This window comes from Schistocerca americana, chromosome 6 (assembly GCF_021461395.2).
Source record: "Schistocerca americana isolate TAMUIC-IGC-003095 chromosome 6, iqSchAmer2.1, whole genome shotgun sequence".
NCBI lineage: Eukaryota > Metazoa > Arthropoda > Insecta > Orthoptera > Acrididae > Schistocerca > Schistocerca americana.
The window spans coordinates 82,599,488-82,624,882 of record NC_060124.1 but is presented as its reverse complement, the minus strand read 5'-3'; the positions used below and the strand labels follow the sequence as shown (position 1 = coordinate 82,624,882).

General features: G+C 45.0%; 1 protein-coding gene and 1 pseudogene across 1 annotated transcript in view; both read right to left on the bottom strand.

Annotated features, from left to right (window-relative positions):
* LOC124619567 (ATP-binding cassette subfamily G member 4-like) overlaps positions 1 to 25,395 on the bottom strand; it is a 323,941-nt gene that overhangs the window by 58,165 nt on the left and 240,381 nt on the right. The window contains exon 3 of the mRNA XM_047146057.1: positions 18,413 to 18,602. Within this exon, the coding sequence (XP_047002013.1) occupies positions 18,413 to 18,602 (190 nt within the window). The remainder of the gene's footprint in view (positions 1 to 18,412; positions 18,603 to 25,395) is intronic.
* LOC124620478 lies at positions 11,839 to 11,956 on the bottom strand (annotated as a pseudogene).

Here is a 25,395-nt window from a genome sequence, read left to right as displayed (position 1 = left end):
AGTGAAGCGAGTCGGTAGCAGGTCTGAAGCAAGAGGTTGAGAGGAGCGGTGTGCCTGCCAGCCACTAGCTATGATTTGCAAGAGATTATAAACGGATGTACAGAGACATCAGCTAACTATTATCATAAGAGGAACTGATATTACTGAATTAATTTTTTGAGAAACTCAAGACTACTGAAGGTACGTTTGCGCATTGCTAGTTGTAAGATTATTGTAAAAAGTAAGTCCCATTTGAACGTTTGTAAAATCATTTCATTCAGAATATAATTAATTTTTCCCAGCAATATTTCATTACTGATTATAATCCATCTCAAAAACCATCAACGTAAAACTTTGCAAAATTTGATGTTGCCAAGAAAAAGTTTAACTATGAATTACGTAACTTCAGTCAAATTAATTAAAGAATAACGTCAACTTTGCTATTAAAGAATAACGTCAGCTTTGGTAATAAATACACCCACTTATTATGACAGCCCACCAGCAGCTAATAGTGTATAGTAAAACAGAGTAAGTATATTCATGTCACAGTTCGATGTAGCAGTCAGATGGCGATCCAGTAACAGTAAAAAACAGTTTTGGGTTATTGCAGGTAACGACTGAGGGTCTCGACGACGACACTTTCTATGTTTCGTCGAAGTAATCAGAAAATAGAATTAATTTCAAAGGGAAGGTTTCATAAGTTATTGTAAAAGGGAAGGTTGCGAACAAAAGAGATATAGACGAGACGGGAAGATTTCACACTCACGTTAGATAGTAGAGCATACAAGAATGATAGAAAGCTAATAGATGGATGCCTGGGACAAAGGCAGCCCACATTACTTTCATACGTGTGTTACCTGATATCCTGTTATTTGCTCCATTCGCAAGAGAAGTACCTCAGCTCGAACGGCTAAAAACGAATAAATTTTTTTAAGGTATGGAGAGATACCTATTTTAACACCCATCAAGCTCATTTATCTTTGAAAATCAACATTTGTGTACAGCCCATGTTCGAAAGTTAACGAATCTAAAGACAACGGAAGTTCCGAAGAAACAATAACGTGTAACAGACAACTAAGATCTTCAGGATCACAAGAGGCATATTAGTTCTCAAAAAAAATAAATGTTTATTGAAACAATATCTGTTGACACATGCACCAGTCACGTTGTCGTGGCCTTTAGTCCGAAGACTGCTTCAATGCATCTCTCCAAACTGGTCTCTCCTGTGCAGACATCTTCATTTCGAATAAATGCAACAAGCTACATCCAACTGAAGCTGGTTACCGTATTCACCTCTTGGTCTGTATCATTTTTTACCACACATACTTCGATACTAAATTGATGGTCCCTTGATGTCTCAGAATGTGTCCTATGAATCAATTCCTTCCTTTAGACAAGTTGTGCAAATGATTCCTTTTCTCCCCAGTTCTATTCAGTACCTCCCCGTCAGTTACGAGATATGCTTATCCAATATTCGTCATTTTTCTGTAGCTTCACATTTCAAAAACTTCTGTTTTCTTCTTGTCTGAACTGTTTATCGCCCACATTAAATTTCCATACGAGGTTAAATTTCCATACGAGGTGCATTCAAGTTCTAAGGCCTCCGATTTTTTTCTCCGGACTGGAAAGAGATAGAAACATGCGCATTGTTTTAAAATGGGGCCGCGTTCATTGTCAATACATCCCAGAGATGGCAGCACCGTACGGCAGATGGAATTTTACCACCAGCAGCGAGAATGAGAACTGTTTTAAATACTTAAAATGGCAACATTTTCCTTACTTGAACAGAGTGCAATCATTCGTTTTCTGAATTTGCGTGGTGTGAAACCAATTGAAATTCATCGACAGTTGAAGGAGACATGTGGTGATGGAGTTATGGATGTGTCGAAAGTGCATTCGTGGGTGCGACAGTTTAATGAAGGCAGAACATCGTGTGACAACAAACCGAAACAACCTTGGGCTCGCACAAGCTGGTCTGACGACATGATCGAGAAAGTGGAGAGAATTGTTTTGGGGGATCGCCGAATGACTGTTGAACAGATCGCCTCCAGAGTTGGCATTTCTGTGGGTTCTGTGCACACAATCCTGCATGACGACCTGAAAATGCGAAAAGTGTCATCCAGGTGGGTGCCACGAATGCTGACGGACGACCACATGGCTGCCCATGTGGCATGTTGCCAAGCAATGTTGACGCACAACGACAGCATGAATGGAACTTTCTTTTCGTCGGTTGTGACAATGGATGAGACGTGGATGCCATTTGTCAATCCAGAAACAAAGCGCCAGTCAGCTCAATGGAAGCACACAGATTCACCGCCACCAAAAAAATTTCGGGTAAAGGCCAGTGCTGAAAAAATGATGGTGTCCATGTTCCGGGACAGCGAGGTTGTAATCCTTACCCATTGCGTTCCAAAGGGCACTACGGTAACAGGTGCATCCTACGAAAATGTTTTGAAGAACAAATTCCTTCCTGCACTGCAACAAAAACGTCCGGGAAGGGTTGCGCGTGTGCTGTTTCACCAAGACAACGCACCCGCACATTGAGCTAACGTTACGCAACAGTTCCTTCGTGATAACAACTTTGAAATGATTCCTCATGCTCCCTACTCACCTGACCTGGCTCCTAGTGACTTTTGGCTTTTTCCAACAACGAAAGACACTCTCCGTGGCCGCACATTCACCAGCCGTGCTGCTATTGCCTAAGCGATTTTCCAGTGGTCAAAACAGACTCCTAAAGAAGCCTTCGCCGCTGCCATGGAATCATGGCGTCAGCGTTGTGAAAAATGTGTACGTCTGCAGGGCGATTACGTCGAGAAGTAACGCCAGTTTCATTGATTTCGGGTGAGTAGTTAACTAGAAAAAAAATCGGAGGCCTTAGAACTTGAATGCACCTCGTATAAGCCTACACTCCACACAAATACCCTCATAAAATACTTCCCAAAATTTAAATTTATTTTAGGCGTTAACGAATTACTCTTTTTCAGAAATGGTTTCCTTGCTATAGACATGTGTTTCATAACGTATCAGTTTCGACCATCATCAGTTATTTTGCTGCCCAAATAGCAAAACACATCTACTACTTTTAGTGTCTCATTTTCTAATCTAATTCCCTCTGCATCGCCTGATTTATAGAATGAACTTTCACTTTGCAGCAGGGTGTGCGCTGATATGAAACTTCCTCGTACATTAGAACTATGTGACGGACTGGGACTCGAAACTGGGACCTTGTCATCTGGCGAGCAATTGTTCTGCCGACTAAACTATCCTAAGGTTACTTACGATCCACCATCACAGCTTTACTTCCATCAGTACGTCATCTTCTATCTTCCAAACTACACAGAAGTTTGCCTGCATACCTTGCGGGACTAGCACCCTGAATATTGCGGAGTAAAACTTAGCCGCAGCCTGGGGGACTGTTTCCAGCGGTTGAATTTTCACTCTGCAGCGGAATGTGCGCTGATTTGAAATTACCTCGCAGATTAAAACTGTGTGCCGGACCGGGGCTTGAACGCGGCACATTTGCACTTTTCATGGTCTGATTTAATTCGGCTGCATTCCATTACCCTTGTTTTCTTCTTGTTGATATAATGCCTTATATCCTCTTTTGAAGACACTGTCCATTTTGTTCAACTGTTCTTCCAAGTGCTTGGCAGTCTGTAACAGAAATACAACTTCATCTGAAAACCTCAAAATTTGCATTCCTCCTCCCTGAACTTTGAATTCTTCTCCAAATTTTCTTCTTGCTCAGTGTACAGATTGAATTACGTCGGGGATAAGCTACTGCCCTGTCTTACCCTCTTCCCAACCACTGCTTCCCTTCCGCGCACATCGACTCTTGTAGTTGCCGTCTTAATTTCTATACAGTTTGTAAATAACGTTTCGCTCAATAAATTTTCTCCCTGCTACCTCCAGAATTTTAAAGAATGTATTTAAAAAGCTTTCTCTAAGTCTATAAACGCTACAGACGTAAGTTTGCCTTCTTGTAAGATAAGTTGTGGGGTTAGTATAGCCTCGCGTGTTCCTGTATTTCGGTGAAACCAAACTAATCTTCTCCGAAGTCGACTTGTGCCATTTCTCTATTTTTCTGTAAATAATTTGTGCCAGTATTTCGTAGCCATGACTCATTAAACTGATAGTTTGGTAATATCCACACCCGTCAGCACCTGATTTCTTCGGAATTGGAATTATTACTTTTCTCTGGTAGTCTCAGGGTATTTCGCCTGCCTCATACATCTTGCACACGAGGCACAATAGTTATCACACAAATGGCTCACCCAAAGATATCAATATTTCTGACGGAATGCCGTCTATTCCAAGGGTCAAATTTTTCGAAATAGTAGTTTCTGCATTGTTGTATCATCAGTTTCAATGAAGTGGTTAGAAGAAAGCGGAACGGAAAAGTATGTACACCTGACAAGGACAGTCTTTGGGCATGCTACACTATTTTCTGTGTATCAACGCTGCAGGAGTCAAATACAAAACGGCACAGTGATCTCTGTCATGAAGTGTTCTATTCCGCTGTGTTTTAATAACTTTATTGAAACTCCTCCACATTTACACTCCGATGCTAATGAGAGTACAGATATGACAACATAGCAACTTCGGTTTCGGGAATTAAGACTCTATAAGTACTACGTGCATGTGTAGCGAACGTATAGCTTTTTGCAAAACAATACCTCAGTTTGGTGGTCTTAATTGTCTGTTACACACTACTGTTTCTTCAGTGCCACCTGCTCTGGTATTTAACCTTCAAACTTCGATTGTTCACAAAGTCGAAGTTTTACAGATAAATAACTTTGGTGGGTAGAACGTCAGCCACATTTCCGTACTTTTAAAGTCATTATTATTCTGTTTCAGGCGTCTGGGCTCGTGTACTTCCTTAGTGAGTGTGCTGAAGACGAAATTTCCGCGCAACGACTTATTCGCTGTCTATCTAACTAAATATGATTACTGTGCTCACTGGGAGGGTTATTACTTACTACAAAGGAGGCTTCTTCAATTGATTTTTGCACGCTGCTTCCAACCACACAGTGAAAATTTGATTAAACTCCAAGGTGCAAACGCCTGTTTAATACATGAATATCTCTGTAATTATCTGTAGCGCTGCATTGTGTGGTACCGTGATGTGCGGAGGTCTGCCTGTGCACGAATTTAGTTGTTTTATCGCAAGCTGTTTCCAATTTACCGTTGAATAATATACACTGAAGAGCTAAAGAAGCTGGTATAGGTATGCGTATTCAAAAACAGAGATATGTAAACAAGCAGAATAAGGCGCCGCAGTCGGCAAAGCCTATATAAAAAAAGTGTCTGACGCAGTTGTTAGACAGGTTACTGCTGCTACGATGGCAGGTTATCAACATTTTAAGTGAGTTTGAAAGTGGTGTTATAGTTGGCGTTCGTGCGGTGGGATACAGCATCTCCGAGGTAGCAATGAAGTGGGGATTTTCACGTACGACCATTTCACGAGTGTATCGTGAATATCAGGAATCCGGTAAAACATCAAATCTCCGACATCGCTGCTGCCAGAAAATGAGCCAGCAAAAACGGGACCAACGATGACTAAAGAGAATCGTTAAACGCGACAGAAGTGCAACCCTTCCGCAAACTGCTACAGATTTTACTGCTGGGCCATCAAAAAGTGTCAGGGTGCGAACTATTCAACGAAATATCTTCGATATGGGCTTTCAGAACCGAAGGCCCACTGTTGTGCCCCTGATGACGGCATGACACGAAGCTTTACGTCTCGGCTGGGTTCGTCGACACCGATATTGGATTGTCGATGACTGGAAACGTGTTGCCTCGTCGGACGAGTCTCGTTTCAGATTTTACCGAGTGGATGGACGTGTACGGGTATGGAGACAACCACATGAATCCATGGACCCTGCGTATCAGAACGGAATTGTTCGAGCTGGTGGAGCCCCTGTATGGGTGTGGGGGGTGCGCAGTTGGAGTGAAATGGGATCCCTGGTACGTCTAGATACGACTTTGACAAGTGACGCGTACGTAAGCATCCTGTCTGATCAGCTGATCCGTTCATGTCCATTGTGCCTTCCGACGGACGACAGGACAATGCGACAACCCACACGTCCATAATTGCTACAGAGTGCCTCCAGAAACACTCTTCTGAGTTTAAACACTTCCGCTGGCCACCAAACTCCCCAGACATGAAAATTATTGAGCATGTCTGGGATGCCTTACAATGTGCTGTTCAGAAGAGATCTCCACCTCCTCGTACTTTAATGGATTTATGGGCAGCACTGCAGGATTCACGGTGCCAGTTCCCACCAGCACTGCTTCAGACATTAGTGGAATCCATACCAGGTCGTGTTGCGGTACTTGTGCGTGCTCGCGGATGCCCTGCACGATATTAGACAGCAGTACCAGTTTCTGTGACACTTCAGTGTATAATGTAAGCACATTTCTGAGCACTTAATTTCGCCAAAAATGACTTTGTACTGTATATTATATTAATGTTCCCTGTCTTTACTGGTACCAGTGAATCTCCCCGCGGCGGGTTTGTTAGACCACCATCGTTGCATCTACTCGTGTATCGATACGAGAGCAAACACAACATTTGGGAGGTGCAACAACGCGCGTTTAACTATCTCTGCTCTCACTATTGAGCTTTACGGTCTTAGTTTTGAGCGCGCGTCAGCGCTGCAATTGTTAATGTGGAGTCTGCAGATGTGGTCGGTCGCGAACTACCGGTCGGAGAAAGCCATGCAGTGTACTGAAGTTTACGGTCGAACGCCAGAAGAATATTGTACACCAAGTCACACGTGGGAAATGTCGTCCATGACTGAAGTTTTATTTGGACGTCATGGTATGAGTTTATTACTATGATTCAATAATAAATGCCGGCCGCGGTGGTCTCGCGGTTCTAGGCGCTCAGTCCGGAGCCGCGCGACTGCTACGGTCGCAGGTTCGAATCCTGCCTCGGGCATGGATGTGTGTGTTGTCCTTAGGTTAGTTAGGTTTAAGTAGTTCTAAGTTCTAGGGGACTGATGACCACAGATGTTAAGTCCCATAGTGATCAGAGCCATTTGACCCATTTCAATAATAAATTTCGGCAAAAGGATATAACAAACCGATAGAAGGATAATCCATTGTGCTTAATGATATTTACCGAGCCGGTCATTAAATAATACTAGAGATGAAACAAAACAGCATCGACAAGCGGATGGGTAATTATCTACGAAGTGAGGCAACTCAGCAGGAGTTCTATAGGTTTTAAAAATGTAATGAAACTCCCTGTATAAAGATTACCATTCCAAACTACTTCCTTTACGTCAACAGCAGTCAAAAGTTGCTCAGAGCAGTAGACTTCCGTTTTTCTGTCGCATAAACAGAGACATTTTCATTCTTGGCAACAGTGGAGACATGTAGTTACAAGACATGGACAAATTTGTTCATCCTTGGCTTCTAGTTCACTTGTGACCGGTCCTTTTAAGGACTCGTAATACTTCGTCGTTCATCTTTTTTAATCTTGAGCATGTAAACCAGTATGAAATTAAAAAAAAGTGTCAACCGAGAAGAGAAGTACTGTATTCAATAAGAAGAGCGTACCATTGAGCTGGACTAGGGGGGCAGGTCATATTATTTTCGCAGTGATTAGTGAAACTGCGTGCCTACGGAATATCGCCTCAGTTGTGCGACTGGATTCGTGATTTCCTGTCAGAAAAGTCACAGTTCGTAGTAATAGACGGAAAGTCATTGAGTAAAACAGAAGTGATATCCGGCGTTCCCCAAGGAAGTGTTATAGGCCCTCTATTGTTCCTGATCTATATTAACGACATAGGAGACAATCTGAGTGGCCGTCTTAGATTGTTTGCGGATGATGCTGTCATTTACCGTCTTGTAAAGTCATCACATGATCGAAACGACTTGCAAAATGATTTAGATAAGATATCTGTATGGTGCGAAATGTGGAAGTTGACCCTGAATAAGGTAGGCCGGCCGAAGTGGCCGTGCGGTTAAAGGCGCTGCAGTCTGGAACCGCAAGACCGCGACGGTCGCAGGTTCGAATCCTGCCTCGGGCATGGATGTTTGTGATGTCCTTAGGTTAGTTAGGTTTAACTAGTTCTAAGTTCTAGGGGACTAATGACCTCAGCAGTTGAGTCCCATAGTGCTCAGAGCCATTTTTGACCCTGAATAAGGAAAAGTGTGAAGTTATTCACATGGGTACTAAAAGAAATTAGCTAAATTTTGCTTAGCGATAAGTCACACAAATCTGAAAGCTTTAAATTCAACCAAATACTTATGGATTACACAAATAACCTAAATTGGAACGATCACATAGATAATATTGTGGGTAGAGCAAATCAAAGACTGCGATTCATTGGCAGAACACTTAGAAGGTGCAACAGCTCTACCAGAGAAACTGCTTACACCACGCTTGTCCGCCCTGTTCTGGAGTACTGCTGTGCGGTTTGGGATCCGCATCAGGTGGGACTGACGGATGACATCGAAAAAGTACAAAGAAGGGCAGTTCGTTTTGTATTATCGCGAAATAAGGGAGATAGTGTCACATATATGATACGTGAATTGGAGTGGTAATCATTAAAACAAAGGCGTTTTTCGTTGCGACGGGACCTTCTAATGAAATTTCAATCACCAGTTTCGTCCTCCGATTGCGAAAACATTCTGTTGGCACCGACCTACATAGGGAGAAATGATCATCACGATAAAATAAGAGAAATCAGGGCTCGCTCAGAATAATTTAAGTGCTCGTTTTTCCCGCGCGCCGTTCGAGAGCGGAACGATAGAGAGACAGCTTGAAGGTGGTTCATTGAACCCTCTGCCAGGCACTTTATTGTGAATAGCAGAGTAATCACGTAGATGTAGATGTAGATGTAGAAACCGTTTTGAGACTTCACGACAATTGCTGTGAGTATCCATTACATGTTGTGTCTTACTACAAATTAATTCATGCACCGGTATGCCTGTCCTTATACACCATTCCAATTACGGCTGCGCGCACACACACACACACACACACACACACACACACACACACACACAGACACACACATACAGACACACACAAACACACACACACACACACGCGCGCGCACACACACACACGAACACACAAACACACACAGACACATATACAGACAGAGACACACTAGTTACACAAGGACACGGCATTAGCGTGTTAAACCAAGTCTCAGTGGGACAAACAAGTCGGCGACGCCTGCTCTCCTTAGAGAAGACCTAGTTCGCTCGCGGCGTTCTGCAAACTGTACGCTCTTAAGCGGTTTACTGTCACGCTAGCCCTCGATCAGGGTCTTGTAGCCCGCAGCTATGGGACGAGACTAGAGAAAGCAGGGCACACTCCAATCTCCGGTCAAGTCGCTAGGAAGTAGGAAGCTAACTGCTTCGGGAGACAACGCGGCTGTTCTAAACCTAGATTACACCAGGAATATAGTCAACGCAGTTTCACATCGCGCAGTCAGGAAGGAGAGTTATAGTTTCGGGGCTCCACCGTCACCGTGAGATGCAGGACTTTTCGTTCTGACTACGAGCCTGAGACGCTACATATTGATATTTTCATTCATTCGCCCACCAACGGGTTGTTAGCAATATAAATTCCCGCTCATGGAAGAAAGTATACGGCACGCCCGTTTGCAAAAAGGGTAGCAGGAGTGGTCGAAAAAACTACCATCCAGTATCCTTGACATCCATTTGTTGTAGAATCTTAGAACATATTCTGAGCTCAAACATAAGTAAGTATCTGGAACGAACTGACCACATCTACGCCAACCATCATGTATTCGGAAAACATCGATCACGTGAAACCCAACTTGCACTTTCTCACATGACATCTTGAAAGCCGTGGTTCAAGGCAGTATCTCTCTATTTCCGAAAAGCATTTCTCTTAGTGCAACATGTATGTTTATTGTTAATAGTACGGTCGTATATGATATCAAGCGGAATTTGTAGTTAGGTTGAGAATTCTTTAGTATGGAGGACACTAGCTTGTTATCTTGGATGTTTAGTCATCGACAGATGTAGTAGTAAATTCAGGAGTGCTCCAGGGAAGTGTGTTGGGACAGTTACCCTTCATGGTGTGCTTTAATGACCTTGGTAACAATATCAATTGATTCCGTTATCTATAATGAAGTAACGTCAGAAAAGAGCTGGAAAAATATTCAGTAAGCTCTTGGTAAGATTTCAAAGTGGCGAAAGAATTAGCAGTTCGCTCCAAATGTTCAATTCTACAAAATTGTGGACTTCACAAGATGAAAACCATAATACCTTCTGACTACACTATCAACGAGTCACAGTTGGAATAGATCAATTGATACAAATACCTGGGTGTAACACCTTTTAGGGGTATGAAATGGAACTGTCACACAGGCTGAGTCGTAGGTAAAGCAGGCTTCGATTTGTTGGTAGAAAAGTACGGAAATGCAATCGGTCTACGAAGAAGAATACTGCTTGCAAATAACTCGTCCGAAACCTCCTATAATATTGCTCAATTGTGTAGAACCATTACAGAATACATCTGCATCTACATGGATACTCTGCAAATCACATTTAAGTGCCAGGCAGAGGGTTCATCGAACCACGTTCACAATTCTCTATTATTCTAATCTCGTACAGCGCGCAGAAAGAATGAATAAGCCACATCTGGTCTACACTTACATTATTAATTTGTAATGAATGGAGATTGTCTCTCAGGAAGGCGTCAAGTGAATTTTTATCTGCTTTTTCGAATAGGTATGTTTTCGCTTAATTTTCGAGGATTTGGGGATTACAATATTCAATCTCGCTACGACAGCCCTGTGTTCATTAATCCATGAATCGGTTTTGATGCTCGTTATTAACTCAGGATTATTTGTTGCTAAGAGATCAAGTGCGTTTTCACAACCGTTTACTATTCGCGTGGGCTCATGAACTAACTGCTCGAAATAATTTTCAGAGAATGCGTTTGGCATAATTTCGAATGGTATTTTATGCGTACCTCCGGAATTAAACGTGTATTTTCGCCAACATATCGAGGTTAAATTAAAGTCTCCAGCAGCTATTATCCTATTAGTCGGGTACGTGTTTGAAATCAAACTCTAGTTTTCTTTGAACCATTCAGCAACTGTATCATCTGAATTGGGAGGTCGGTAAAAGGATCCAATTATTATTTAATTTCGGTTGCCAACAATGACCTCTGCCCATACTAACTCACAGCAAGTATTTACTTCAATTTCGCGACAAGTTAAACTACTTCTGACAGCAACAAACATGCCACCGCCAACCGTGTTTAGCCTATCCTTTCGGAACACCGTTAGGTTCTTCGTAAAAATTTCGGCTGAACTTATATCCGGCTTTAGCCAGCTTTCAGTGCCTATAACGATTTGAGCATCAGTGCTTTCTATTAGCCCTTGGAGCTCTGGTACTTCCCCAACACAGCTACAATTTACAACTGTTATACCAATGGTTCCTGTGTCTACGTTTCTCCTGTGTTCAGCCTGCACCCTTTGTGACTACAGCCATTCTTGTGTTTTCCCGAGACCCCCTCTTAAAAAACCGTCCAGTCCACGCCACACAGCCCCTGCTACCCGTGTAACCGACAGAGAAGGTTGAAAGTAGAAGGGCATCACGAATGATCACAAATTGGTTTGATCTGTGGGAAAGTGTCACAGAGATGCTGAATAAACAGCACTCCGTCTTCAGGCCACGAGTGGCCTACCGGGACCATCCGACCGCCGTGTCATCCTCAGTGGAGGATGCGGATAGGAGAAGCGTGGGATCAGCACACCGCTCTCCCGGTCGTGATGATGGTATTCTTGACCGAAGCCGCTACTATTCGGTCGAGTAGCTCCTCAATTGGCATCACGAGGCTGAGTGCACCCCGAAAAATGGCAACAGCGCATGGCGACCTGGATGGTCACCCATCCAAGTGCCAACTACGCCCGACAGCGCTTAACTTCGGTGATCTCACGGGAACCGGTGTATCCACTGCGGCAAGGCCGTTGCCCCTGAATAAGCAGACTGTTTTTAAACTACCGCTTGATGTTGCAGAGGAGGCTAGGAGGGAGGCATGTCGCGTGTCAAGTGGGCCTGACAGGCCTTCTTTACGATCACTTAGAGTTAATTTGGATATTATTATTTTACCTGCGGACAAGGGCAATGGTACCGTTGTTTTGGACAGGCAGGACTGCGTTCAAAAGATACAGTGTCTACTGTCTGATTCAGCGTATCGCAAGATCGGTGCTGATCTCACAAAAAGTGTTGAGAGAAATTCTATTAGCCTCCAGAAGAAAAGTTTCTTATCGCAGGAGACCATCAAGAGCCTTAATTCTTGATGTGCTGTTCCCCCTACATTATATGGCCTCTCTAAGGTCCACTAGGAAGGGGCTCCTTTTCGTCCGATTTTGAGTTGCTGCTGCTCCTACATATCGTGTAGCAAAACATCTTGCTACTCTGCTGATCCCTGCGGTAAGTCGGTGTGAACACCACATCAATAACTCGGCGGATTTCTATGTCGATTAGAGCGAGTGTGTTTGAAAGACTGTGATATTCTATTAGGTCTGATATTCTAGTACGTCAGGATCAGTAATGGGACTGAACAGCGTCAGGTCCTGACTGTGAAGGACATATAGATGCCACGTACTCGTGTGAGACAGCGTAATCGGCATCTCATAGAGTCTGAAAGTGGCCTCATTGTTGGTTCCCATTTGTCCGGCTGGTCGAATTGTGCAAATCCAGACTTGGAGGGGCATTCGGAGGCGACAGTGGTTCGATGTTGCACCGCATGGGAACCTGAGGGCAGGCATACTCGTCATCGAGGTTCCGGTCGACCACGCAGAACCACCAGAAGGGAGGTTGCCGTACTATGCACCAAGGACTTCTCATCTGCGCCTGCCATCCGAGAACAGGTAATGGACACCATGCAGCATTCTTTTTCATCCCGCTCCATTGGTCAGAGTCCAGATGGAGCCGGGCTAGGGAATTACCATCCCATGTGCACATCACTGTTAACACCATAACACAAATGTCTGCGCCTAGAGTGCTGCTGCGATCAGAAAACATGGAGTTCTGATGAATGGCATGGTACCGTGTTCAGTGATGGAACGTGGCTCTGAGCTACCCCGGATGGCCATCGTCGGCAAGCATAGTGTCGACCTGACGAGAAGTCCTATTCATTCAATATGTTGGAGAGGCACGGCGGTGTTACTCCTGGTATCATGGTGTGGGGACTAATGGAGTAAGATACGGGATCACTGCTGGTGCTGATAGAGAGAACTATGGTGGCACAACGGTACGTCACAGACATCGTGCGTCCTTATGTGTTACCTCTCGTGCAACTGTAACGTAGTACCACTTTTCAATAGGACAACACTCGCCCACACTCGGCACGTATCTATGTGTGATGCCGAGTTACTCCTGCGTCCAGCAAGAGCTTCAGATACGGGATCACTGCTGGTGCTGATAGAGAGAACTATGGTGGCACAACGGTACGTCACAGACATCGTGCGTCCTTATGTGTTACCTCTCGTGCAACTGTAACGTAGTACCACTTTTCAATAGGACAACACTCGCCCACACTCGGCACGTATCTCTGTGTGATGCCGAGTTACTCCTGCGTCCAGCAAGAGCTTCAGACCTGTCCCCTATAAAAGTTGTGTGAGTCTGGTTCGGACGTTCTCTTAGTGCCAGTGTCAGTACCCTGGATATCAAGTATCACTTACAACAGTGTCCGCCCCCGGTAGCTGAGTGGTCAGCGCGACGGAATATCATGCCTAACGGCCCGGGTTCTATTCCCGGCTGGGTCGGAGATTTTCTTCGCTCAGGGACTGGGTGTTGTGTTGTCCTTATCATCATCATTTCATCCCCATCTACACGCAAGTCAACTCGAAAGACTTGCACGAGGCGAACGGTCTACCCGACGGGAGGCCCTGGCCACACGGCAGTTCCATTTACTTAAAACAGTTGTGGGCCAGTTTGCCTCATAAGAGGAAGCAACAGCTTTTTGAGACCATTCCCAACTGAACCAATGCATGCGTTCAGGCCAGAGCGCGTGCAACGTTATACTAATTTATTGGTAATTTCAATTCCATTTTTTAATCACTACAACAACATCACGTAACCTCTCAACCCTTCACGTTTCATCTCGTTTCATCCTCCCCTTCTGGGTACCTCACTTTTTTTTATCAAGTTATGTGTTTATCAACCTTTCGTTCAGCTGAACTCCCAAATCCAAATAAACCAAATTTTCAGTTTTTTTCTAATTTTGTGATCAATGAGGGCTAGATTTCCCTGCGATATCAAACTGGAGTCAGGTTCGGTGGTCAGCTACAACCTAACCAAATTCTAGCTATATCTGTTTATTAACTTCATAGAAACTTGTAATTTGGCTAAAACAAAAATTGCGGAGTAAGTCCCGGGGTGCGGGTCTCTGTGCCAATTGAGATAAACTTGGATAAAAACTGATGACTGGGTAATAAAAACATTAGCGACATTCTTGTATTGTAGCCAAGCTACCCAGCACAATATTTAACTGAAATATTTCGAAAATTGGAACATAATGTTTAAAAGTACTGAAACTTCCTGGCAGATTAAAACTGTGCGCCCGACCGAGACTCGAACTCGGGACCTTTGCCTTTCACGGGCAAGCGCTCTACCGACTGAGCTACCCAAGCACGACTCACGCCCTGTCCTCACAGCTTTACTTCTACCAGTACCTCGCCTCCTACCTTCCAAACTTTACAGAAGCTCTCCTGCGAAGCTTGCAGAACTAGCACTCCTGAAAGAAAGGATATTGCGGAGACATGGCTTAGCCACAGCCTGGGGGATGTTTCCAGAATGAAATGCTTCTTACACAATAATACTTTCTTATCCTCGAAAGGGTGATTAATACTGTAACCTCGGAGAGTTCAATTACTGAAGCTGAGCTATCTAGGTACCTAGTAAATAGCGTGCTTTGTTATGAAGAATCAGATGTGGTTCTTCCTTGAAGTCCCAGGCTCTTCTCATTCTTCTTCTTCTTCGGATACTTCTTCTCAGAGTACTAAGTCCATATCTATGTCTGAGCTACTGTCATGATGTGATAAGTCTGAATCCGACTCTGAAGAATAACCAACTGGCTGTTTGAATTGTTTTCATCCTTTTTTTGGCACAGATGTAATGAAGTCTAGCTTACGTCATTGTGTTTTTATATCACGCTTCTTTCCTTCTTTGGCACGGCTTTCCCTCTCAGTAGTAAGCTTTTCTTTTCCCATATATTCCTCTTCCACTCGTTATTTTTTTAAGTGTCGACGTTATAAGCACAGATTTCAATGCTCAGTCAGAAAAGTTTTCCGTAAATATTTATTTTAGACAGCAGAGTTAAATCTTCAGGTGAGGTAATCTTACGCAATGTGTGCTGAATGTCATATTTTGTGGGGTTTATCACTGAAGAATTGTCGTCACATCGTTGGAGCTGCGGGGATTTACCCCAAAACACCTGCGGGGATTTGCTCTACTTCGGCGTTTTCTGACAAATGCGCCATTGTTGATTTTGGGGACCACTGGAACAATTATTTCCACTCGAAAGTGAAGCTTAAAAGCAGTACCGTCAAAGAGTAATTCGTTGATTCTTCCTTTCGAACCCTGCGTTGTACAGAGAGGTGGCGATTTGCACATATACAGATGGTACTAGTATCGCGTACGTAGGGTATAAAAGGGCAGTGCATTGGTGGAGCTGTCCTATGCACTCACGTGATTCATGTGAAAAGCTGTCCGACGTGATGGGAATTAACAGACTTTGAACGTGGAATGGTAGATGGAGCTAAACGTATGGGACATTCCATTTCGGAAATCGTTAGGGAATTCAATATTGCGACATTCACAGTGTTAAGAGCGTGCTAAGAATACCAAATTTCAGGCGTTACCTCTCGCTACGGACAACACGGTGGCTGACTGCCGTCACTTAACGACCGAAAGCAGCGGCGTTAACGTAAAATTTTCACTGCTAACAGCTAAGCAAAACTGCGTGAAATAACCCCATAGCCGTGCGGTTTAAGGCGCAATGTCACGGACTGCACGGCCGCTCTCTCCGGAGGTTCGACTCCTCCCTCGGACATGGGTGTGTGTGTGTGTGTTGTTCTTACAAGGGAACCTCCCCATCGCACCCCCCTCAGATTTAGTTATAAGTGGATAGGTCTTGTAAAACTGAACACAGATCAATCGAGAAAACAGGAAGAAGTTGTGTGGAACTATGAAAAAATAAGCAATACAAACTGAGTAGTCCATGTGTAACATAGGCAACAAAAAGGAATCAGCGAAGTTCGGGAGTGCCGTGGTCCTATGGTTAGCGTGAGCCACTGCGGAGCGAGAGGTCCTTGGTTCAAGCCTTCCCTTAGTTGAAAATTTTAACTTTTTCTTTCAGTTTATGTGATAAACGCTTATGTTTTCATCACGTTTTTGGGAGTGATTATCACATCCACAAGAAAACCTAAATCGGGCAAGGTAGAAGAATCTTTTTACCCATTCGCCAAGTGTACAAGTTAGGTGGGTCGACAACATATTCCTGTCATGTGACGCACAACCCATCACCAGTGTTGTATAGAATATATCAGACGTGTTTTCCTGTGGAGGAATTGGTTGACCTATGACCTTGCGATCAAATGTTTTCGGTTCCCATTGGAGAGGCACGTCCTTTCGTCTACTAATCGCACAGTTTTGCTGTGCGGTCGCAAAACACAGACACTAAACTTATTACAGTGAACAGAGACGTCAATGAACGAAGGGGCAGATCATAACTTTGCAAAAATAAAGAAAATAAACCTTTCACCCGAGGGAAGACTTGAACCAAGGACCTCTCATTCAGCAGCTGCTCACGCTAACCACGGGACCACGGCGCTCCTGAGCTCATATTCTCCTTGATGTTGCCTATCTTGCACATAGACTACTCAGTTTGTATATTTTGCTTATTTTTTCACAGTTCCACACAACTTCTTCCTGTTTTCTCAATTGATCTGTGTTCAGTTTATCAAGACCTATCCACTGTGCCAACTTATAACTAAATCTGAGGGGGGTGCGATGGGGAGGTTCCCTTGTGAGCACTATGGGAGTTAACATCTGAGGTCATCAGTCCCCTAGAACTTAGAACTACTTAAACCTAACTAACCTAAGAACATCACACACACACATCCATGCCCGAGGCAGGATTCGAACCTGCGACCGCAGCGGTCGTGCGGTTCCAGACTGTAGCGCCTAGAACCGCTCGGCCACCCCGGCCGGCAAAGCCGTTGTTGGCTACCTAGTGATGTGAGCTGTGTTTATATGGGATGTACTGAGTCCTCTGGATGGTCAGCTACTCGGAGACCAATTGCAGCCATTCACGTATGTCATGTTGCCGAAGAACGCTGGGATTTTTATGGATGACAATGCGCCATGCCACCGGGCCGCAAATGTTCGCGATTGGTTGCACATTTCGAACGAATGATTTGGCGACTCAGATCGCCCGACGTGAATCCCATCGAACATTTATGGGACATAATCGAGGGGTCAGTTCGTGCACACAACCCTGCACCGGCAACAGTTTCGCAATTATAGGCGGCTATAGAGGCAGTATGGCTCAATATTTCTGCAGGGGACTTCCAACCACTTGTTGAGTCTATGCCAAATTGAGTGGCCGCAACTCCGCCGGCGAAAGGAGGTCCAACACGGTATTAGGAGGTTTCGCTCGACTTTTTTCATATCAGTGTGCGTTGCATTCGAGTAAAACACCGGAAAAGTGACATGTAAGTGAAAAAAGCAGACTTTTCTTGTTTTCTTATCTCTGGGGGCAAGACAACCCTGATGCTCGCCCGGTTAGCCGTGCGGTCTAACGCACGGCTTTCCGGGTTGGGAAGGAGCGCCTCGTCCCAGGCACGAATCCACTTGTATCGAGGTCCGTTGAGCCGGCCAATCTGTGGATGGTTTTTAGGCGCTTTTCCATCTGCCTTGGCGAACGCGGGCTGGTTTCCCTTATTTCGCCTCAGCTACACTATGTCGGCGATTGCTGCGCAAACAAGTTCTCCACTTATGCCTACATCACCATTACTCTACCAAGCAAACATAGGGGTTACACTCGTCTGATGTGAGACGTTCCCTGGAGGGAGAGGGGGGGGCGCGCGTCCCCGGGGTCGAACCGCACAGTAAGCCTGAAAGAGTGGTTCGGTGTGGGGCGGCGGAGGGGTGAAGTGGACTGCGGTAGTCGTCGTGGGGCTGCGGCGGGGACGGAGCCTCTCCGTCGTTTCTAGGCCCCCGGTTAACATAGAATACAATACAATGCAAGACAAACCTGGCATCTGGTGGTCAACCCCCTGAATCGAAGGCAGTCAGTTAAGAAGCTCGGTGCGGGATTATCCCCTACCTACCCTAAAGTTGTTATTAATTTTAACAGTGATGTTTCCAGTGTGAAACAGTAGCACGTGACTCTGGAGGACTGGAATGCTGAGGTACTTACGGCGGCGAGCTGCTCGTCGTGTGACATCTCGCGGCCCACTTTGAGCGAGGCGGCCATCTCCATGTTCTCCTGGACGGTCATGTGCGGCTGCAGCAGGTCCTCCTGCATGATGTACGTGCTCAGCTTGTGGAACAGCTTCAACTGCCTAGGCTGGCCGTTCGTGTTGATCGTGCCCGTCACGCCCGCCGTCCTGAAAAGAGACCCATTCTGCTGACACCGAGCCTCGTCACGTTAAACACTAAAATGTTATAAGGAAGTGTCTACATACTCCAAAATCTATTTAGTTTTCTGCCGTCCTACCGGGTGGTTATAATTAAACTTCCCTTTTTAACACGTTACAACACGGAAACTAATTACCGTACGGGTACCAGACTTGGTAGAATTAATGTCTAGAGTGTGGGGTGCATGATTTCCACGCATCATACCCATTGTCCAATTATAACTACGGCCACAAGATGCTGTGATCAGTCATCGTGATTCATAGTCTCACACACGTGAGCAGTCGCAGTGCACTTGACGTGTCGACATGAACTTGGGCAAAAGGAGGAGTGCGGTACTGGTGAAGCTCTTTTATCAAAACAACAGTAATACTGCAGCTGCACTTCGAAAATATCGCCGACTGAAAGTACACTACTGGCCATTAAAATTGCTACACCAAGAAAAAATGCAAATGATAAACGGGTATTCAATGGACAAATATATTATACTATAACTGACATGTGATTACATTTTCACGCAATTTGGGTGCATAGATCCTGAGAAATCAGTACCCAGAACAACCACCTCTAGCGGTAATAACGGCCTTGATTCGCCTGGGCATTGAGTCAAACAGAGCTTGGATGGCGTGTACAGCTGCCCATGCAGCTTCAACACGATACCACAGTTCATCAAGAATAGTGACTGGCGTATTGTGACGAGGCAATTGCTCGGCCACCATTGACCAAACGTTTTCAGTTGGTGAGAGATTTGGAGAATGTGCTGGCCAGGGCAGCAATCGAACATTTCCTGTATCCTGAAAGGCCCGTACGGGACCTGCAACATGCGGTCGTGCATTATCCTGCTGAAATGTAGGGTTTCGCAGGGATCTAATGAAGGGTAGAACCACGACATCTGAAATGTAACGTCCACTGCTCAAAGTGCCGTCAATGCGAACAAGAGGTGACTGAGACGAGTAACCAATGGCACCCCATACCATCAGCCAGGTGATACGCCAGTATGGCAATGACAAATACACGCTTCCAATGTGCGTTCACCGCGATGTCGCCAAACACGGATGCGACCATCATGATGCTGTAAACAGAACCTGGATTCATCCGAAAAGATGACGTTTTGCCATTCGTTCACCCAGGTTCGTCATTGAGTACACCATCGCAGGCGCTCGTGTCTGCGATGCAGCGTCAAGGGTAACCGCTGCCATGGTCTCCGAGCTGATAGTCCATGCTGCTGCAAACGTCGTCGAACTGTTCGTGCAGATGGTTATTGTCTTGCAAACGTCCCCATCTGTTGATTCAGGGATCGAGACGTGGCTGCACAATCTGTTACAGCCATGGGGATAAGATGCTTGTCAACTCGACTGCTAGTGATACGAGGCCGTTGGGATCCAGCACGGCGTTCCGTATTACCCTCCTGAACCCACCGATTCCATATTCTGCTAACAGTCATTGGATCTCGACCAACGCGAGCTGCAATGTCGCGATAAACCGCAATCGAGATAGGCTACAATCCGACCTTTATCAAAGTCGGAAACGTGATGGTACCCATTTTTCCTCCTTACACGAGGCATCACAACAACGTTTTACCAGACAACGCCGGTGAACTACTGTTTGTGTATGGGAAATCGGTTGGAAACTTTCCTCATGTCAGCACGTTGTAGGTGTTGCCACCGGCGCCAACCTTGTGTGCATGCTCTGAGAAGCTAATCATTTGCATATCACAGCATCTTCTTCCTGTCGGTTAAATTTCGCGTCTGTAGCACGTCATCTTCGTGGTGTAGCAATTTTAATGGCCAGTGGTGTATTACGGAAAGGTACTCTTTCTTCACCTGCTGTGCGGATTGTGATGAAGTTCGAATCAACTGGAGAGCTGGGCTCGCTCCGGGAAGAGGCCGACGACCGGTTGCACCACAGGTGGTTGATGAAATCGCTGTTGCTATGGCAGACATCAAACTACCGATCGTCCGGCAGTGTGCGTGCTTTGTCACGAGAGTTGAACATCCCGCGGTCCACTGTACGGAAGGTGCTTTGAACCATTCTCGAACGGTATCCGTACAAGATCCATATCATACAGCAGCTTGCACCACAGGACGCCCAACGACGTGTTTGACTTCGCTCTCCACTTTCTCGCAAGGATTGAAGCTGACGAGGGCTGGCGCTGAACCATCCTATGGACAGACGAAGCTCATTTTTCTGTGACGGGTGAGGTGAATACACAGAACTGCCGAGTGTGGGGATCTTCACCTCCAGTCACTGTGCATGAAGTTCCTCTGTATGCTGAACGTGTCACCGCACTTTCGCGGCTACGTCCATCATTGGACCATTCTTTTTTGAACAGGTTGGGACTCAAGAAACAAAGACGTGCAGTGTGACAAGCTAGCATTACTGCGATGTGCATGCCATTCCCTCCCTACAGGAGAGAGACGCATTGAACTCAACTTTTCGTGCAAGATGGGGTTCCACAGCACGTCGCTCGTGAAGTTCACCTGCTCCTCTGAAATACATTTGGACACGATCGAATTATTAACCGATCGCTTTGTAAGTTATTGGTGGCTCCATAACGATGTGGGATGTGTTTACTTGGAACTGCATCGATCACTGACTCGAAATAGTTATGTACTTAGAGACTATTTTCAGCCCTCCAGTACGGAGCCGCGCTGCTGCTACGGTCGCAGGTTCGAATCCTGCCTCGGGCATGGGTGTGTGTGATGTCCTTAGGCTAGTTAGGTTTAAGTAGTTCTAAGTTCTAGGGGACTAATGACCACAGCAGTTGAGTCCCATAGTGCTCAGAGCCATTTGAACCATTTTTATTTTCAGCCATTTACGGACTTCATGTTCTCAAACAACGACGGAATTTTTGTGGATGACAATGTGCCATGTCGTCGGGCCAAAATTATTTGCGATTGGTGTCGAGGATATTCTGGAGAATTCAAGCGAATGATTAGGCCATCCAAATCGCCCGACATGAATCTCATCGAAAATTTGTGGGAGGTAATCGAGAGGCCAGTTCGTGCAAAAAAATACCGGCAGCACTTTGGCAATTATGGACGGCTATAGAGGCAACATGGCTCAATATTTCTGCAAGGGACTTCCAACGATTTGATGAGTCCACGCCACGTCGAGTTGCCGTGCTACGCCGGGCAAAAGGAGGTCCGACACGATATTAAGAAGTATCCCGTGACTTTTGCCACCTCAGTATATCTTTTGCGGCCAGTATCTATGCCGTTCAACTACTCTTCCAAGTTATTTCCCATCCCTGACTGAATCACTATGTTAATGGGAAAACAGTAAAGTTTGATTTCCTCTACCTGAATTTTAATTTCCTTTCGTAATATCTCTTTAATTTCCCCTACTGCTTGCTCTACGTGCAGGAATAGGCTACAACCCTGCCTCACTCCCTTCTCAGCTGCTGTATCCCTTCCATCCCCTTCGACTCTTATAATTACGATCTTGTCACTGAAGCGTACAAATTGTAGAAAATTTTGCCTCTGCTACCTCCAGAATTTCAGTGTAATCCAGTCATTGTTGTCGAACGCTTTGTCTAAATATACAAATGCTATAAACGTACGCTTGCCTTTCTTCAATCTACTTTCTGAGATAGGACGTGGAGTCAGTATAGCCTCACGTTTACCTAAATTTTTTTTCGGAACCCTAAAGTCGATTTCTATCACTATCCATTCTACTGTAAACAATTCGTCACTATCTTTCAATAACGACTTATTAAACTGATGGTTCTAATCACATCTGCTAGCACCTGCTTTCGTTGGAATGCCAACTAATAAATTCTTATTGAAGTATGACGGTATTTCATGTACCTGATATATTTTGCATACGAGCTGGAAGAGATTTTTGAGGCTGCCTCTCATAAAGATCGTAGTAATTCTGCGAGAATGTCGTTTACCTCCAGGGGACTTGTTTCGGTTTAGGTCTTTCCGAGAACTGTCAAATTCTTCTCACAGGCGTCCCCCATCGCCTGTATAATTTCGAACCTGACATGCTGTGCAGTGCTCTGAAAAGTATGGATGAAGACATAGACTGAGCCTGGCGAGTCCGTTCGAAGCCAACAGCTGCGTCTGCAGACGGCGGTGGGGAGAGAAACATGTGGCACTCAATGGGCTCCACGTCCTTGGCGAGAGGTTCTGCGAGGTCGGTGCATGCAGCCATTGCCAAGGCCGCGCTGCACCGCGTCCCCCCCCCCCCCCCCCCCCCCCCCAGAGCCTGTTGCCGAAGAGGACACGAGTGTATCTAATCCGCAGTCACCAGATTAGATTCAGTTTTCGTTCCATAGACCCAAAAAACGAGATGATTCTCGAGGGCGTGGAACATGTCAGAGTATGGTTCAAAAATGGCTCTGAGCACTATGGGACTTAACATCTATGGTCATCAGTCCCCTAGAACTTAGAACTACTTAAACCTAACTAACCTAAGGACACCACACACGTCCATGCCCGAGGTAGGATTCGAACCTGCGACCGTAGCGGTTGCGCGGTTCGAGACTGTAGCGCCTAGAACCGCTCGGCCACTCCTGATACTATGTATTGAATTATTGGTGGAAATAGAAATATATTACACGCAACAAATTCCATTAAGGAATAAATATACTGAGAAGCAGTGGTTAGAATACAAAGTTCCTTGAATAGATTTCTACATGACATTTTAGAATTTACACGACAAATGATTCTCATTAAACGCTTTCGCACACTAAAAACTTTTGCTCGGTTTGATGAGTTAACCCAGAATACGATCCCGCATGACATAATAGAATGAAAATAAGAAAAATATTCAAGTTTTTTTATATTTATATTTCCTACATCTGACATCACTCCCACTGCAAATACAGACTTGTTTAGCCGCTTAAGCAGTTATGTGGTATGTCCTTCCCAACTGAATTTGTTATCGAGTTGTAATCCCAGAAATTTAACACTACAACCTCTTCGATCTGCACATGCTGGAAGGAAATGTCTTACAGGTTCGGGACTGCAAATAGTGGGTCGTTTCAAAGTTTAATGACAGTGAATTAGCTTTAAACCATTTATTAATGTCAGTGAAAATTTGATTAGCAGCTATTTCTAAATCTGTATTTGACTTGCTACGTACTGCAATGTTTGTATCATCTGCAAACAAAACAAACTTAGCATCTGGCAATGTAACAGACGAGACGTCATTAATGTACACAAGAAAAAGCAATGGACCCAAGATAGAACCTTGAGGAACACCACATGTAATTAATTCCCACTCAGATGAAGACTGACCAGTTCAGATGGAACGAGTTTCTTCACTCGTAACTTCTGGAAGCAGTGAAAATCAAACTTGCAAAAAAGAAAACAAAGCAGATGTAGCACTTTATTTCTGTAAAGTTAAATACACTGCCTGACGAAAAAAGTTAAATATCCAGAAGACGTGGTCGGATGCCAATGTAACTTGTACACGTAGTACCATCAGGGGTATCTAAATGACAAGAGTTGCAAGTTTCTGTTACAGGTGGAACGGTCTCCAGAATGCACAAGTGATGTGCGTGTAGGCGCGGTAGGGTACGTAAGGGACGTGAACATAGTCAGATGTTGAGTGATCATTGTGAAGGAGACGGATACGCCGAGTACTCACGTGATACACCGTTATGGGTACCTGACAGTTTGGAAGGGGCACCATTATGGGTTTTCATTTCGCTAACTAGTCGAACAGAGCAACATACAGATTTGTGAAGCATTCGGATGTGACAGTGGCCCGATGTAAGACTGCATGGAAAGTGAGTGCAGGAATACTAGTTGCAAAGGTTTCGATCGATCAAGTCTGGGCAGTAAAACGGAGAATCTCTGCATTATGCAGCGAGCACATCATAACCCCCCCCCCCCCCACACACACACACACAAACACACACACATCAATTACCGTCCCTTGCGCAGGCAACCACTAACACCGCAACGCAAACGACTGTGTTTTGTTTGGAGTGGTCCCGTTACAGGGAAACATGGAAAGCTGACGAGTGGCATCGCACTGTGTTCAGCGATGAGTCACGGTTCTGCGCTCTGCCGGATAACAATCGTCGGTGAGTGTCTTGGTATGGGAGGGTTTTGGTTACGACTTCAGAGCATGGCTAGTAGCGACATGAGCAACTCTGATTGCATACCGGCACGTCGCAGACATCTCGCGACAGTTTGGTGTTACCGTTTTTCAACTGGTCGATGCTCGCTTACACGTGGGACGCGTGTCTATGAACTGTCTGCCTGACGATGAGGTATTCCGGTGACCACCGAATTCGGCACACGTCTTCCCGAAAGAACAAGCGTTGTGGCTACTCGGACGTCAACCTCGCCAGTATCCAAAATATCAGCGACCAGTTACAACAGTTGTGGGGGGAGATTGTCGTGTTTGGTATAATTCACATCATTGAGAGATGAAGGCTAGATTAAAAGCAGACTAAAATATTGCATGAGTCGACCAGTATTCGATCTCGCCACTTTTCGTTGTCCAGGCATACTTTTCGTCACTAGACTACCAGTCCCATAAGTTAGTAATTAAATTGATATACACTGCCCAGTGACATTATTCATTGTTCATTACTAGATATGCATTCTGTTAGTAAATGGTTGAGTGGACTTTCAGACCATGATGCTCAAATTTCAACACAAAAAGGCTCTTGTACTCAAACAAATGTCACATATAATTACAAACCATGTAGGAAAGTTAATCCAACAGAAACAGAGGATTTTTTAAAACTCGTCAAGGAACAACAGTGGCAAGATGTTTATAGTGCCAATAACATAGATGACA